The sequence below is a fragment of the Agelaius tricolor genome, unplaced genomic scaffold (genome assembly GCF_023055355.1).
Source record: "Agelaius tricolor isolate 1412-34295 unplaced genomic scaffold, bAgeTri1.0.p SCAF_2, whole genome shotgun sequence".
Taxonomy (NCBI): Eukaryota; Metazoa; Chordata; class Aves; order Passeriformes; family Icteridae; genus Agelaius; species Agelaius tricolor.
The window spans coordinates 52,182,022-52,199,797 of record NW_027269262.1 but is presented as its reverse complement, the minus strand read 5'-3'; the positions used below and the strand labels follow the sequence as shown (position 1 = coordinate 52,199,797).

The 17,776-nt window shown below is 41.3% G+C and overlaps 1 protein-coding gene across 3 annotated transcripts; it reads right to left on the bottom strand.

Annotated features, from left to right (window-relative positions):
- Positions 1-5,894: 5,894 nt before the first annotated feature.
- Positions 5,895-17,547, bottom strand: RNF138 (ring finger protein 138). Of its 3 annotated transcripts, XM_071418806.1 has the most exons (8): positions 16,992-17,547; positions 16,668-16,814; positions 15,971-16,136; positions 14,357-14,472; positions 11,564-11,632; positions 10,969-11,074; positions 10,108-10,215; positions 5,895-8,733 (listed from the first exon to the last, which is right to left on the bottom strand). In XM_071418806.1, the coding sequence occupies exons 2-8, from the start codon at positions 16,703-16,705 to the stop codon at positions 8,665-8,667; spliced, it is 672 nt and encodes a 223-aa protein (XP_071274907.1). In that variant the 5' UTR covers positions 16,706-16,814; positions 16,992-17,547; the 3' UTR covers positions 5,895-8,664. The 3 variants fall into 3 exon arrangements, with proteins under 3 accessions (XP_071274907.1, XP_071274897.1, XP_071274890.1); XM_071418796.1 differs by lacking the exon at positions 16,668-16,814 and having other exon boundaries at positions 11,564-11,629; XM_071418789.1 differs by lacking the exon at positions 16,668-16,814 and having other exon boundaries at positions 16,992-17,546.
- Between the last annotated feature and the right edge of the window lie 229 nt (positions 17,548-17,776).

Below are 17,776 nucleotides of genomic sequence, written 5' to 3'. Positions count from 1 at the left end.
AAAGTAATTCATATAGGGGCAGTCTTCAGGAAGCAATTTTCTGTCTAACCATGGAAGATCTTTTCAACAGATCTTATCTGCTTTTGTGAGCATGTTCTCTACAATGACAAACATCTTGCCTTATTACTGACTTATTGTCTGTGTTCAGGCAATATACCTACCCCTTATTTTTCTTCAGGGTTTTCCTAGAGAACTTGCATTTTTCTTACCAGATGAATACAACCATATCACACCGCCAAGACTGAGGTCCACAATAAGAAATAACTGAGTATTACTTCAGATTAATTAATAAAGAGTAGTGCAACTTACTTGAATAGACAGTGTGCATTTTCAGAAGAACAAAAAGAATGGCAGTCTCAGATTAAGTCTTTGTTCCACAGCTACCAGGGCATATATGTTGAGGTCAAGGTAGCTCAGTTTACAAGCTGCAGATTGAGATGCCTGAGAGTCTTGTGAATGGTCAGGCTGAGAAGTTTCCTTAGCATATGACAGCCAAAATAATGCATGTCCTTTCTTGACACAGTCAGGGATCTGTGGAATTCAAGAATGCTATTTCCACTAACATTTTGATCTGCAGGTAGACCACCAGTATCCTGCTTGCAAGCTCTGAGTTTGAAGAAAAATAAAAACATTAAATGCAAAGGAGAATGAACAGGTCTTTAACTGGTCGATTGCTTTTTCCTTTCTTGCAATTCTTTGCCTCCAACATGTTTCACAACTTTTACGAGTGCTAAGATATCTAATGAGCCCTGAGTAACTATAAGAGACACCTGCAAAATCTGAGCTTTTGCCACTCAATTACATTTCTTTCCCCACAGACTCTGATGCTCTCATGCTGCTAGGAGAAACAAGGAAAATTAAAGACATCAGAACTTGCTGTGGAGCTTGCTGCTGATCTATTGCAAGTGACTGCCTGGATCTCCTGCTGAGCTTACTTTGCAAGCACCAGAGCAATGGAGAGCATCCCAAAGCAGACTGCATGTTCCCTGGGACAGGCCTCATGGCATCTTGCTTTCCTAGTGGCACTATTGTAGGTGGGCTCTTCTACAACACAGCAATAAAGATACTGCAGTGCTTTTCCCCTGCCTTGCTGCAGAAGAAGGAACATTCATCAGGCATCATCCAATGCAGATGGGAGGCATCACCTGTTTTACTCCTCTTTGTAAAGCTACTAAACTTTGTAATAATCTGGGAAGAGACAGTAATGGAGGCAGAGACATTGGGGAAAATGAGTGGAGGAGAGAAAGAATGCTCTTTTAAAAGCCAAAGGAACTTAATTGCAAAACACAATTTCTGCTAACTACCGAGAACCATAAACCCATGTAAAATTAGCTCCATGCATATAGTGATTTTTTAGAATTTCTGGTAGGTAGTTTCATATATGAATAGTTTCATTAATCTTCTGTAAGGCAGCAGACATGCTTTGGTAATTTTGCCATCTGTATACTACTCAGCAAACAATGGTGATTCACGACTGCTCGTTGACATTTGGGTGGATACCTGTCTGATGGCAAGTTTCTGTGTCAGCTTCAAGTGATATGGATTCATTACATAACATGAAAAGTGCTGGTTTGCAGAACACATGTCCCACTCACAGCAGTACTTATAGTTCAAATGTGAAAAGAACAGGAGGATGCTTAGATGGTCTATTACTCTAAGATAGTGGATTGTCCCTTGCCCTGTCTCAAGCTTCCTGCGTTATCTTGCACAAATTGGGTTCACTTCTTAGGTTAACCTCCCAAACAGAGACACTATGGCAGTGTTATCTCCTTGGCTGATGAGGCAAAAAGCAGCAATGAAGATAAGAGTTGTCAGATAAACCTGCAAGATAACAGACCCTTGATCAAATCCAGAATGCTACAAGTTCAACACCTAAATATTTCAAGTTAGGAAGCTCCAGTGTTTACAAACCTAGCAAGTGTCATGTGGGATGTAATGAAAAAAAGTGAAAATTACACCAGATATCAAATACAAGTGTTCCAACTGCTTGCAGAGGAGCAAACAAGGCAGGTTTGCTTTCATTAAGAGTTTATCAAGAAAATGAAGCAGACCTTCAGCTTCCTCGCACTGCTTAGCTACAGGTAAATTAAAAAGCAAATGGCAGAAACTTGGGTTTAACATTGCACACCTTCCTGCCCACTGCCACTTTAGACTTACTTAAACCATCATTTTTTGTATGTGTAAGAAAACAGTATTTCATAAATTAAAAAACTATTCAATAACTACAGGATTACAGCTCCCTCCCTCTCCCAGGGTGCTGAATCATGTCTGACATGTTTTTACACAAACACATTTCACGCTAAATATGAATCAGATCACCGTGTGAAACGAACTGTCGCTGCTCAGCAGCCACTCAAGGGGCTGTGGCTGGCCACTGTCGTGCCACTGCAGAAACACGCTGCAGGGACACTTCATTCTTTCTCACATGAGGCAACATAAGCCTTAGCTGCTACAATTCCTCCCTTCGTACCAGAGGGCTGTCCCAGCCCCAGACTATTGGGAGCGCTAAGAAGGGATAAGGCAGCACACCCGGACGGGGCACCCGGCAGACCTCACAGCAGCGCGGCGATGGGATCAGCGAGGGCGATGATAAGTGTGCAGTCTCACAAAGGCAGGCCTGAGCACTAGCCCCTTGTCACTGTCACTGTCACAGAATGCATCAGTCCCCAGCTGCCCCCGTGTGCCTCCTGCCTGCACTACAGCGCCCGGGCTCGAGAGGACTCTGCAGAACGCCCTTGGGCAAGGAGGGGTCTTGCGAGAACGTGTCACGTTTAATGCTCGCTGGTGAACAGGGGAGCGCTCCATTCTTCCAGACTGGAGGCCAGGGGGCAACGCTGCGTACTTGCCACACATGATAAAACAACATACGTAAACCTATAATTTTAAGATTTCAAAGCAAGTTGAAAGTATTCTTTCTGTAGAATGGAATGACCCCAGCCAGTCTCTTAACCCCCCCCCCACCAAAAGCCATAAAAAATTAATTGCATTTTATGAAGCATCAGGAGAGAAATTCCCTATCTAATAGTGTTTTGGAGTACAACTACTTATTGAATTATCACCCTCAAATACTTATTTAGAGAGTACCCAAAAATACTCAGTGCCCTCTGGTGGTTTGAATTATGAAAGACAAAAAAAAAAAAAAAAAAACAAAACAAAAAAACAACAAACTACTCAAGTTTGATCAGTCTCACAACTAAGGTGGCACATGAATCTCACCTTCTATGGCAGTAGGGCCACAGCACTTACCCTGGAGAAAAAAACATCCCACACTCTTCAGTCCATACCGGCAAAACCAGAGAACCTAACACAAGGATTTCTGGGCAAAAAAGGGTGCTATTACCATCAAAGAACTGGGCTTTGTGAAAAGTTTTTGATTTTCAACCTGATCCTAATCTCTCCAATCCTAAACCAGATCCTCCCCCTACAGAAATCAACAAAGGAAACGCCTTAAAATGTGTTAAAACGCAACAAAATCTATCTGCTAAGACTTTCCCATTCTTCCCAAGTGCAAACACATTCTGAGAAACATAAACTCCTCCAGCCATAGAAGTAAACATGCCTGGAGAACTCCATAAATTATTGGTGCTAAGCTTCTTAGTTACTGTATTTACCCCTGTGGCCCACACCAGCCCCATATTAAGGGCACAGCCAGAGGATTTTATAAAACATACAGAAGATGAAACAATAATTAGTAGCCAAGTAATATAATCATAGCAATTTAATTGATGACTACTTTAGAAGAGAGAAAAGGGAGTGGGAGGGAAATGGGTAGTGTATATTTATGAGAACTGCTGTAGGGAAATGCACATAGAGGAAACCAGGTGGTGAGACACTGGAAGAGGTTACCTAAAAAAGCTGTGGGTGCCCCAGCTCTGGAAGTGTTCAAGGCCAGGCTGGATGGGGCTTTGAGCAACCTGGTCCAGTGGAAGGTGTCCCTGCTTTTGGCAGGGGGTTGGAATGAGATTATCTTTAAGTTCATTCTAACCCAAGCCATTCAGTGAAAAAATGAGTGAGAAAAACACAACAGGAGGAAAAGAATGTAAAGTAATAGTGAGAAGCACTTTTCTCAGTGACTACACATCCTCGTAAGATTAAGCAATTTCATAAAAACAGTATTCTGTCTCTAAGCCCTGGGAAATAACCTACAGCTTTACAGAGCTGAGGAATGCCTCTAAATATATACAGAGTACTTTAAGGCACAGATTTGAAATATAATTAAATGCTACTTCACAGAATGCATTCGGCAGTGATGGCTCCTCCCTCCCTCCTTGCCCTCAATTTCCTAACAATGTAAGTTGTGGTGAGGCAATAAACGTAAAATTCTTTTCTTTTCCTCTTTCCTGATCATGTCCACAAAAATGTTACAGATAAAATAAGGCTGGTTAGAGCTGGAAAATTAAGAGGTGAAAACTGGTCCTTCCCAAAGCAGACCTAAAGTTTAAGAAATATAAGAAACAGTACAGACCTACTCTACTCACGAGAAAAAAAAAAAACCAACAAAACCATGTTTGACCCTAGTAAGTCTGGCAATTCCCTGGGACGTAGAAGTTTTAACATTATTGAAATGCCTCATTACAGACACCAGCCACAACAGGCAACAAAAGAACATGATTTCTGGAGCAAATGTACTCTGTATGGAAAACACACTATGAAGTTTTTGTGCCCTTTTATTGCTTGTTTCTCCAATTCTAAAAGAAACCTGAAGATGTCTTCATCAGACATTCTTGTGGCTCTTCTGTCTTGCAACAAAGGAGGCTTAAAGGATGCCAGGTTAAGTAGTCATTTCACAAATGTGCACTTTACCACTGTCCCATCCCCTAACAGTGTTCATGAGTTCACGTGTCTGTTTCTGCATAAAACAAAGGATATAAAAGAATACACCATTCACTCTTTTATAGCAGAGTCACAAAGACACTCATTCAAATCTCACCAGACTCAAAAGTCAAATCTAAAAGAGAGGGACCCAGAAATGCTTCCCAAACATAGAAAGCCTTCTAGTCCCAACTACCTGTCCCAACTATCTGTCAGAAGATAACCAGGATGCACAAAGATCCCCCTCTCTCCCTGGGAACAAGGCCCTGGCTTAAGGCTATAGAAACAAGGGCAGTTTTACAGAGCTCAAGTATCCTATAACCAAGATACTGCCCATGAAAATTAAACACATCACATGCATTCTCTCTAAGTAGTGAAATATGAATTGCTGTAATAAAATCAAATCAAATGAAATCTCTAACAAAGGGCTAATTAAGAGATTCAGGAGATACAGAGGTTTACTTAGAGATCAGAAAATTAGATTATATGGGGAAAGAATAAATTAATAAAAAGGAAATTTACATAGTTTTGTTAATTTCTGTCATTTAAATGAACACATTAAGTCAATTTTATTACTGTATTTGTGTGTCCTTAGAATGCAAAAGCACAAGCAATAACCAGTTTTTTTCAGCACAACAACAAAGGGCAGAAGGAGAAATCATCTAGCTGCCATTTTGCTGGTTAAAACTTGTAAGCAGCCCAAATTTACTGGTAATTCTTTCTTCAGAAAAGCATTAAATCTTCTCAGAAAACCTTTAAATAACAAGGTTTGTTCATGACCCCAATACCTCTTTCTGTCTCCTTTTAGAATGTTATTTCTCTATTTACATTACATGGAACAGCAACAAACAAACATGGAAACAGGAAAATATGCACAAACCAGATTTGGGCCAACCCATAATCTTTTCTGCTTGCTGGAAATACCCAAGGTATGATTTAAGGTGTCTTGTCTCAGCTCACAGATGCATCACCAGTCACATCTCATCATTCCAGCAGCACACACACTGTTTGAATAACTCAAAGTGTGAAGACATACACTGATCATATATTTAAGTTTTAGAAAGCATCTGAAAAGGAAGAAGTAGCACCAAGGGAACTGATCATCTTTATTATGCAACAAAAAGACAAATAGAAAATAAAATACTTTAATAGGAAAAAACCCAGAAGGTACAATTCAAACATAACATATTGAAACTATACATAATGCAACATGAACATGAAAACATTGTTAAGAAGCAATCTTCTAGTAAAAATTTCATGTTTTGGGCATCACCCATCACAAATACACAGCTTTTTGAGCATGTCTGAGTTTCAGTGAGAAAGATCATGACCAGCAGCAACATATTCAAATAATTTAATTTTCATTAAACGTTTACCTAGTGAATGTACTGGATGCAATCTCTTAATATTAAAAGTACAAAATCTTAAGCAAGGCAGCACCCGCCAATACAGATTTTAAATAAAGAGGATAAACATTTTGAAAGGGTTTTTTGTATTGCATTAATACACACTTGTTGCTTTAAAATGTGTACTCAAGTCTCTCAACATTTAAACATTACTAAAATGCTCAGAACTATGCATCAAGTGACAACTATTTATTGCTATAGAAAACATTGTTTCCCAGAGTTTTAAAACAGATGTCATCTCACTCGTAATTCCCAAGATATATTCAAGTAGTAGAAATAACTAGTTCCAGCGTCCATGAGGCATTCAGAATCTGTATTGGCTGTAGGCATTTATTGCCAGATCATATAAACATTTTGTTGAATCTAAAAAAGTTCACTAGACTTACATCTAACTGTTAAACTCCATAGGAAATGTATGCAGTAATAAATCACCATAGTATGTGGTTTTATTTTAAAAAGGTAAAACTTCATCATCCGGTACCTTGACATTCTTTTCTGTATAAGGGCACTATTTAATAGTTGGCTTTGCTGAGCAAATGTAAAAATCTACATTTTTTTCTGTTGGCTCAGTGAACCACTCCAAATCAATGTGGTCACACAAGCACTAGAGATGACAGACAAGTGAGAATACACAGACGTGTATGAGGGCAAACTGGAAATTGGAATACAAGTTCCAAGTGTGGTCTGCTGTCAAAATACTGTAGTGAGACAGTAACAAAATGCAAAAAATGTAGTTATAAAAAAGTATATAAGCTTCAAACAAAGTTTTTGAAATAGACAGCTATTTCTGAAATAAACAACTTTCTCTGAATTTTAGCCAGCAATGCCTTTAGTAACGTTTTACACTCAAAATTAGAATAGAAAAGGCAAGTTAAAATGTATAGTGGGTTAGTTCCAACACTCAATAAATTAGAACTTTCAGTTCTGAAACACATTATATTGTAAAATGAGGCATTTCAACCTTACCAGTTTTGGAATATGAAATATCTCAGCATTTAAAGAATAATCAAAACCTCTGTTTGGAGAGGAACAGGGAGGCAGGGCACAAGAAGCAGACTGTACTTTGGCAGCACAACTGATATTATGACACATAAAGCACCATCTAGACTAAAACAAATTACTGGGGATGTTTTCCACCACATATGCAATGCTCATTAATAACAATAGCTTGACAATGGGTGATGGAAACACAGAATGCAGTTAGTCCTAACAGGTGTATGTTCAGAACACTCTCTATTTAATAAACACCAAAATGTATGCTGTGCAGCCTTCTTTCCCCTTGTCCCTTTTAATATAATATAAAGGATCTTAAAGTTTTTACAAATGGATTTTCCATCTAAATGCAAAATTCCATTATTTGTATTTTCTCCAATTTTAACAAGGTTCTTGCTGGGAAGGTGGAAATCTAGAACAGGAACTCTTAAAGGATGTTGGTCACTATTTTAGAGTAAGTTCTTTTCTTCTCAACGGTTTTTTGAAGCCTTTGGGTGCAGGAGATGTACAAATTTTAAACGGCTTTACAAAAATAAAAGGTTTTTGTAGGTGTGAAGCCGGTTTAGTTATTTAGCTACACAGCCTTCCATGAAAGACAGGACAGACCAAAACTTCAATTCCAAATGCAAAACTAGAAGTTCTTAAAAAGCTCCAGCAAGACCTGGTCACAGGCATAGGCCAATAAAGTGAACCTTTTGCATGTCATCTTGAATTGCTCAGAAAATATGTAATCTTCCTTAGGAGTATAGATAATATGCCTCATCACATTAGTAAGCAAGCATCCTATTTTAGTTATTCCCAAAGAGGAAAAAATAGATTTAGTTATTCCTAGGCAATGGCATCATTCTTTCTCAATGAAAGGTGAAAAAAAGCTCTGCTCTGCATTGTTGATCAGTAGAAAAGAATTTTTTAATATTTTAAGCTGTTGTTATTTTCAGTCACATAGCAATAGTAAAAAACAAATCACAATATCAAAATAAAATTAGTCCTCGGCAGGACAAATGCCTGTCCTTGGCAGGAAGAGAAAAAAAATAAATTATCATCTCATAAGATACCTTAGAAGACAGCTGAACTTGAAGAAACCCAACAGTGCAACAGAGCATCACTGCATGTCTTTCTAAAGATACTTTCAAAGTAGGTTTTGGTGAATTAAAACATCCTACATTAATCATATGAACATGTAGTTAACAGAGTAGTAAAAGTTAGAGAAAATCAAGACAAGAGTGAGAAGTTCCAAAAATGTCCCTACTTCCATAGGGGCAGAACCCAGTCAAGATGTCAAGCCTGAGTTTCAGCAAAATCATTTATCAGAAGTCCTTATGAGTGGGAAAAGAAGCTTAGCCCAAAAAGTGGGTACTGAAAAACATTTTTATTAATATACCCTTTGGATCACCAACAGAATAAAGTAATTTTTCTTTCAGATAATCAGTACGAAGATGAAGGGGGCTCTACTTTAAAAGTTCACATGACAGGATTCTTGAACTGCATTTTGGTATTGGGCTTCTTCATCAAGCTGAAGATTCTAAACAAAATGAAAACATCATCAAAATGGACAAATACTCAACATGTAGCATAGTCATTAGTTTAATCATTAATCTGCTATGTTATTACATAGGAAATGGCACCTAGACAAAGACTCTATGCTACTAGATCATTGTTTATATTGCACAGAATCTTTTTCTTGAACCAAGTACTGAGAGACATATGAGACAGGAGAAGAATCACTAGAGTGGGACAAGGCTCATTAAGCAGAAGGGTCCATCTTCTCTCCCTGGCTCAACTGCATTACAGAACAGCCAGCTCAGGAAAGCTGACTGTGTCACACAATCCTTTTAACAGGGCTTCTAACCAGACACAACATCTTCCATTAATAAAAATAAAATGGCATCCCCAGACAACAGTAATCATAGATTGTTGAGAATACATTGCCTCAAATGGGAAAGCAAACACAAAACACAAAAAGTCTACTTTTTGCAGGAATATCCTCCAAGTTCTTAATATGCCAGAGTGATGAATCTTGTAAGTGCTATTCTGGCAGTTTCCCCAAATCAGAATTCCTATCACCAGTTTTAGGTCATCATACATGCACTCATAGTGAAGAGCCCAATCCCCCCTATCAAACCCTAGCTCTTCAGGCCTTTATCACAGCTCACTCAGCTCAAAGGACAAGATACATAATCTTTGCCATCCTGACCCAGTGAGGCTGCCTGTGACTCAAATACTATACCTGTTGCACACCCCAAAGACTGTCAAACTGTAGAAAAAGCCACAAACTCTCCAGCTCTCTGATCCCACATGCAGAACCCAAATGGTTGGCTTGATTTACGAATCAGCTACCGACTACGTCTGTTTATGTAGTTCTCCATCTACTTAAGGTCATTTACTCAAAGAGAGCCTGAAAAGAGGCAACCTAAACACTGATTAAGTGACACATCTCTTTTTCAGTCTCTCTCACAACATACAGGAACAGCAGCTGTAGCAGCAATACCAGCTAGTCAAGCTGCACATTAAGTCCTGAGTATATAACTTCACAATTTCTGCATTAAAAGGTCAATAATGGCCATAAAAAAGAGTAGCATCTATTTTATTTCCCCCAGAAACAGCAGTAATAAACTGTTCTAATAAACAGAATAAAAGCAATAAATACTTCAGGTTGAGAACACTAAGCCAAAGGCTTAACTCATCAGCTTGGAGCAGTTTGACTACTGACAACACCTATTCCCAGTAGCACTTCATATTGATAACAAACAAACAGGTCTGCTTCTGAGTTCCATAAAGAACAGGAACACAGCATGTCCAGAGCACATGTTAGGTACAAAATTTTTATTTGGCATTTTGATTTTTAGGAAAAAAGTTACCATTTATTCCTCCACATATCAAAGAAGAAAAAGCTTACCACAAATTCTCCATAGTCAAACCGGTGTCTTAGATTTAGATGGCTAACAAGATTTCTAGTAACCTGGTTAGTATCTGCCCAAGGAAGAGATACACAAATAGGACAGATCTGAATTTGGAGGGGGAAGAGAAGAGACAGAATGAAAAAAAAAGTTATTGGCAATACAGAATGCATTAAAGACATGTTCTACTGGAATAACTAGTCTATTACTCATCCACTATCAAAATACAGTAAGACATTAACATCAAATCATGCTGCTAAGTGTGCTTTTCCTCAATTGTGTAACATTCAAAAACTACATTTCAACTTGGTCGATTTCTATCATATCTGCCTGAGTTAATTTTGAAAAAAAAGTGCCTACTGCATCCTACTTACTGTTTGGGTTTTCATAAAATTGAGATGATCAATTAGGCCAAAAGGAAAAATAACACTCTGTATACAGATGAAAATAATAGAAAACCAAACAGATTTTTCTTTTTCAGACCCTTTGGTTACCTTGGATTACTTTTAAAGTAACTGTATGTTTCACATGAAACATTAGCTACGTTACAAATGGGATTCTATAATCCTGAACTACCAAATAAACAAGAGTTAAGCATCAGGCTCAAAAACTGAGCCTGTTTCACACCAAGATAAGTGAGACAACTAACTCAGAAATATCTTAGAATCAGCAGGCTGGACATGAAACGTTTTCACATCAAAGTCACTCCTCAATTTAAATGCACTACGTGAAGTGTATTGTCTGCCTTTCTCAAACCACAGTGATTGTTACAGATATAGAGTAGCGACTGCACAGTTAAAATTGTCCACATAATTACAATGAAAGTAGCTTAAGAAAGACACATAAGCAGCTCTACTTACCACAGGAACGATCTGATAAAGATGTCTATTATTACAGTGATCCAGCAAACGCTGTCTGGTAAAATTGGCCTCCTGACACAGGGGGCATTTGAAGGTTGGGTGTCCACTGTAAACAGAAATACAAGAGCATTAAACAGAAAAGAGAGTTTCAGAAGAAGTGTTAAGAAAGCATATGAATGAAGCTATCATTGTTTTCCCTTGCTTTGATTAGCAACAAAAAACCCCCCACACCCCCACTGACATATTAGCAGATCTAAAGGTGTCCCAGTGCTACTACCACCTTGCAATTTTGAATTTACTAATTGTAAATTAGCATGCCTAAATGCACTCTTCTGAGACTTGGGCTTCTTTTGTTCCCACTGCAGCTACACCTGGGTTTTGCTTTCTTGTAACACCTTTCAAATCCTTCAGGAAAGTACTAAAATACCCAAATTCTAACAGATACTAGTGTACAAGAAACTACAGGATTCTATAAATACAGCTCCTGGTGCTTTTGTGTGGGTTTTTTGTGTTTTGGTTTTTGCATTAGCAGAAGTTTTCACTGCAACTATCAGAATCTATTTTAATAACAACTATAGACAAGTGAGCAACCTACCTTGTTTCTCCTTGAAGTATTTGATTATTTGCCATCTCGCCAGTATCAGGTATAGCATCACTCCTGCTACTTTAAATGAAAGAAAAAAAATAAACTTGAGATTATTTTACTCAACTATCAACATTTTAAAAGTTTAACAGTAACAGAGATGGAAGGGAATATACATTAAGTCCCATGAATGTCAAGGCAACATACAATGGTACACATCCTAACCCTCACAACTTTTCCTTTGGATCAAGGTATTCCCAGAACTGAACACAGAATCATCAAGGCTGAAAGAAACCTTCCAAGATTATCTGTTCAACTATCAACCCAGCACCACCATAATCACCCCTAAATCATATCCCCAAGTGCCACATCCAGACACCTCTTGAACATCTCCAGAGACAGTGATTCAATCACCACCTTGGGCAATTTATCCCAATGCCTGACCACACTTTCAGTAAAAAAAATTTATACTATCTAATCTGAACCTCCCCATGTGCAACTTAAATGGTGAGGCCATTTCACCTCATTCTTTCACTTCAAGACATGGCAGAAGAAACTCACCCTCACCTCACTACAACCACCTTTCAGGTAACTGCAGCAATGAAGTCTTCCCTGAGCCTCCTTTTCTCCAGGATAAACAACCCCAGCTGGCCTCAGCCACTCACCACAGGACTTGTGCTCCATTGCCCTTCTCTGAACTCACTCCAGCACCTCCATGTTCTTCCTGGATTCAGGGGCCCAGAACTGAACATAGGATCCGAGGCGTGGCCTGACTGGTGCTGAGTACCAGGGGACAATCACTGCCCTTATCCTGCTGGCCACACAATTTCTGATGGAGGCCAGGATGCCACTGGTTCCAGCCTGTGGCACTGCCTGGGGTTGTTGTGACCCAGGTGCAGGACTTGGCATTTGGCCTTGTTGAACCTCACACCACTGGCCTCAGCCCATTGATCCAGCCTGTCCAGATCCCCATGCAGAGCCTTCCTGCCCTCCAGCAGACCAACACTCCCACCCACCTTGCTGTCATCTGCAAACTCACTGAGGGAGCACTCAATGCCCTCATCCAAATCATCAATAAAGGTATTAAACAGGAGTGGCCCCAAACTGAACCCTGGGGAGCACCACTGGTAACCAGAGGCCAACGGGATGTAACTGCATTCACCACCTCCCTCTGGGCTTGGCCATGCAGACAGTTTTTTTCACCCAGAGCACACCTGTCCAAGCCATAAGCTGCCAGCTTTCCTAGAAGACTACGGTGTGATGGGGTCAAATGTGTTCCTGAAGTCTAGATAGACAGCATCCACAGTCGCTCCCCCATCTACTATGCAGGTCACTTTGTCACAGAAGGAGATGAGGTTGGTCAACCAGCACCTGACTTTTGTAAACTCATGTTGGCTAGGTCTGATTCCTGGGTAGCCCTGCACATGCCATGTGATGACACTCAGGATGATCTGCTCCATGACCTTCCCCACCATACCAAGGTCAGTCTGACAGGTCTATAGTTCCCTGGATTACCCTTCTGACCCTTCTCGTAGATGGGCATTACATTTGCTAATTTCCAACCAACTGGGACCTCTCTGGATAATTTAATTACCATGGTGATGCTTGGTGGTATGCTACACAACTTCACAGGAAAATGATATATAATACAACAAACATTTAGTCAACAAGATTGGCAATGCAGGTGACAGCCAAGTATTATGAAATCATTATGAACTATATGAATGTGAGACAGGTAACAATTTCGAAGTTTTTTGACTTAGGAAGGGGTAAAAGGCCTTTAACTGCCACGTATTCACACAAATAATTTGCAGCTTTCAACTACAACAAGATAAGTTTTCCTATGCTGAGCACAAAACAAACTTTTTTCCTAAAGGAAGGGTAAAGCAGAAGAACATTTTAGAAAGTAAATTTGACTGTATATGCACCTCTAGCTAAGCCAGAAGAAACTGTACAGACATGCTAAGAACATGAATATTTACAGTCACAAATACAGTAACGGTAAATTTTTTTATACTTCTATGATATTACAATCACAGGTATTATATGTAGCAAACTGCATAAATAGTGATATCAGAATAACTTCAGTGAAACATTGCTGCAGCTAATTCCAGTAACAGCTTCAACTTTCAATAGACTGATGGGTTGAAAACCAAGCACAGAGAAGTTTAGACTGCTAAAAATAGAAAATCAATGGCAAAAAAAAAATACACATATAAAAAGATTTTCAAAAATAACCAAAAATTCCCAACCCCTACCATCAGTGAGAACATATGAAAAAAAGGTTAGCTTTACTGCCTGAAAACAAATGGCAAGTGTCATTTGATTTTATGGCGGGTAACACACTGGAATTCCTTATATATTTCCTAAGAAATCTGTTCAAAATAAATTCAATCAGAAAGCAAAAGCTTGCACAGCAATGTTTTGAAACAGGATACCCACTTAAACAAACTTAGGAAAGGGGAGGGGGAATAAAAATAGACAGGAAGTTCTCCAGAGGTAAATATTATTAAATATGTTACAAAGTAAACTGCTCAAATGCTGTCAAGGCAAGGAAAGCAAACTACAAATATTAAATACTTCTCAGGAGAGTCTCTAGAAGACATTTCAAAGCCTTCATGCAGAAAAGTTTTCTTCTGTCTGCTAAGAGTAGAGAAAAAGACCTGGAAAAACTCCTATTCTGAAGCATAAAATATGGATAATAATTAATGCAAAAAGAAGAAATGCCCTGGAAAAAAACACTCTCAATGTGGGGAGGGGGTGGGGAAAGAAGCTGCACTGTTACACATAGAACACCTTGATTACCTGTTCCCTGTTGCGTCTTGGGAAATCTGTAAGTTTGGCATAATTGAAGAAACACCATATTCATCCTGATACTTCTTACACGTTTTATAATGCTGTCTCATCCATGAAAATCTAACCTGAAAATAAAATCCCAAATTACTGAAATCATACTGAACAATCCAGGGGTAGATAGAAGGAAGAGATAATTCTGCCAACAGAAAACAATACATGCAGGAATTATTTAGACCTCATGTGCAGCAGAAACCAGAACTTGTGTCTCCCTTCTGAGCATGAACACTTTCTTCACCAACAGGACATCTCCACTTCCTCTCTCCTCAGAGCCAGTGTCACTCTGTGAGACTGGAGAACATTGCCACTCAAACTGCTGGACATCTGAGAGCTCTCTCAGGGATAAAAGATGCAAGAAAACACCATTTAACTGAAACAAAGTCAATGGAACTACACCTCCCAGATCAAGGATCAATAGGTGATGAGCTAGAACAGAGAGTGGCTCTGAGGATGGCATAAGCACCACTGCTCCTTCAGTCTTCTCTGGCCTCCTGTTACTTCATGCAAGGAACATTTTCTTTTTGCATTAGGTGTGTTCGTTTACTCATTGGCAGGGGAGGGAAACAAATAGGTGAATGATCACCAACTTAAGGCTGCCTATTGACCCTTAATTCAAATTAAGAGAATGAGTTGCTTACATTTGCCAGAAGACAGCTGTGTTGGACATGCCCCTGAATTTCAGGTCCAACAGCACTGCCAGAAGGTGCTCACAGGTCTAGAGGCTGAACAAGATCGTATCTCACATGCCTGTGCCTAAATTCCATTAAAATTATTCTGTTTGGTTCTTCTGTCCAGTTTACCAACTTGCTATCAGTTTCTTTTTCCCCACTTTTCACCCCAATGAATCATGTGGAACAATGCAAGCAGCTGAGGGTTCCATTAGTGCTGATCTTCACATTGGCAGAAGTCCCAAGTGAAACGAAACCAACATAAAGACTACCTGGACTTGATGCATTTTGTTATAAACAAAAAGTATGGCAGCAATCCTGCATCTGTTTATATCAAAAGACACATAACTCTTGGTTTCAGTGAGGGTCAAGATTTCACCCAGGGTTCCAAAAATAATGATCCCTTTAGAAAGGAAATGAAAGGAATGTAAAAGGACTGATGGGGAAGGAGGAAATTACATATGATTGATCATGTGGGCACTGCAACTAATCAACTCACATATTTCAGTTTTAAATTAAATTTCATAGCAGCTCAAAGCAGTTGCATTTCCATACTGAGAGTTTCTGAGGTTTTCCATATATCTGCAATTTTCATGTTCAGCTCCTTAACTTTCCTTTTGCCAGTTTTATAGCTATATCCATTTTTTCCATCTTTTCAGGGAAAAAATTGGCACTCCACTTAAAATGCCTTTATTGACAAGTCAAGATGCTCTTTCAGTTTACACCTGTTGGCTACAGCTAGCAGGCACTGCATGCCCAGTATTTGCACAAGCCACACAAAGCTAAGTTCAAATTGCTATAGGCTCTTCAGCTCCAAGATGAGAATGACACATAGTAAAGGCGTGTCTGGACAAAACCACAAACAATTTATTCAACTTTTTTTAAAGTTTTACTCTACCTGCTTCTCACAGCATCTACAGCCCCCAGAAGCTTTCTTCATACTGTTTTCAACATCTAGAGCCCTTTTGGGATACGTTCTTTCTTTTTTAGTCACGCTCCCCCGGCAGAGAGGACAATGTGTTCCACTTTCCCTTATAGCTGTCAAGAAGCACTTCCTGCAAAACCTAAATTGAAAAGTTACCACAAACACAGGTTAGCAAAATATACAGAGTTGGATACTTTGTCCTTGAAGAGAGCTGGACGATTGTCAGGAAAAAAAAAAGAGTAATAGTTTACCAAATACAAGTTTGACATTTAAAAGAAACAATGGTGCTTACGACGAAGTATATGGAAATCAGGGGAGCTTGGCAATGCACTCTAGATAAAACTCTTCTTATTTATTGACTGGCATTACCGAGCTGCATACCAGATTGATCACTAATGAGATATTAAATGGTGCAGCAAGCACGTGATTTTAGACAATCTTATCAGCGTAACTCCTGTTTATTGTCCTTAAGCGGAGCCAAAAACCACTGCAAAGCTTCATTCAGCACGCGTTTCCAGAGACCTCAGGTCACCAGCTTTTGCAGCCCTCCTTCCTTACGCACCAGCTGCCAAAGCTATTTTGCTTTTCTACAAAGTAGCACGTTGTAATCAAACGTCCCTCTGGAAAAAAAAATGCTGAATAGATGAACTGAAAAGAGAGAACAACTCACACTACCGTCCTTGTTCGAAAAGGAACGGGGAAAACCATGAAGTTAAAAACCGCGAGTCAGCTCAGACAGCACAGCACAACTCCCCCACCGCCGAGCAGGCACCCGGGGAGGTGGGGGGGCTCCTCCTAAGCCACCGGTCCTCGTCGGCTACAAAAGAAAGAGGCGAGGGGAGGCTGGAGCAGCACCGGGCTCGCATCCTCACCGCCAGCGTCTCCAGGCCGAGGGTCCGTGCGCCGGGAGCGGGGGGAGCCGAGGAGCACAAGGCGGAGAGCAGGAGGAATCGAGGAAAAGGCTTGGGAAGGGGCGGGGGGTCGGGATACCCACACGTGCTGGCAGTTGGCGGTCCTCACGGGCGTTTTGAACACCTCCTGGCACACCGGGCAGTAAAAATCATCCTCGTTGAAGCACGCCGGGGCCGCCGCGGCCCCCTCGGCCATGGCAACACGTACGGGCCTCTCCGCCAGGATCGGGGACGACGAACAAGCCCCACCCTGGCGGGCCGAGGAGAGCCCGGCCCCGCTTCGCTCCCGGGAGGCGCTGCCGGGGGTCCGAGAGCGGATGGCTGGGGGCACCGGCGCCGGGTGGGATCCGGGCCGAGCTGCGGCGGGGCAGCGGAACGAGCCCGGCCTGCGCTCCGCCCGCCGCCCCTCGCGGCTCCGCCCGCCCGGCCCCGGCGGCCCCCGCCCCGCGCTCTACCTGGCGCTGCCCGGGGAGGAGGGACCCGGCAGCTCCGGCCGCGCTCCCGGCGGCACCCGGGGGGGCAGGGGCGGGGCCGGCGTTTCCATGGCGATCGCCTCCCGGCCCGGCGGGGCCGCTACGACACGGCCCCCGCTCCGCCCTGTCCGTGAGGCTTCCCCGCTCCGCTCCGCTCCGCTCCGCCCCCGCGCTGCGCCCGCCCCGCAGCCCTTCCGCGCAGCAGCGGCGCTCGGCAGCCTGCATGGTGGCAGCGCTCAGCCTTCGGGGTGTTTCTGGATGGAATCGTCCGGTCCCCTGTACTCGGCACCCGTCAGGCCGCACCTCGAATCTGTGTTCAGTTCTGGGGCCTTATCTAGGAAGGACACTGGGGTGCTGGAGCGAGTCCAGAGAAGGGCAGCAAAGCTGGTGAGGGG

Coding starts and splice junctions, on each gene's coding strand:
- RNF138 (XM_071418789.1), bottom strand. CDS start 17,104: ATGGCCGAGGGGGCCGCGGCGGCCCCGGCGTGCTTCAACGAGGATGAT. Junction 14,473..15,970: donor GTAGATGCTGTGAGAAGCAG/GTAGAGTAAAAC, acceptor TTTTATTTTCAG/GTTAGATTTTCATGGATGAG. Junction 8,734..10,107: donor TTGACTATGGAGAATTTGTG/GTAAGCTTTTTC, acceptor CATTTTGTTTAG/AATCTTCAGCTTGATGAAGA.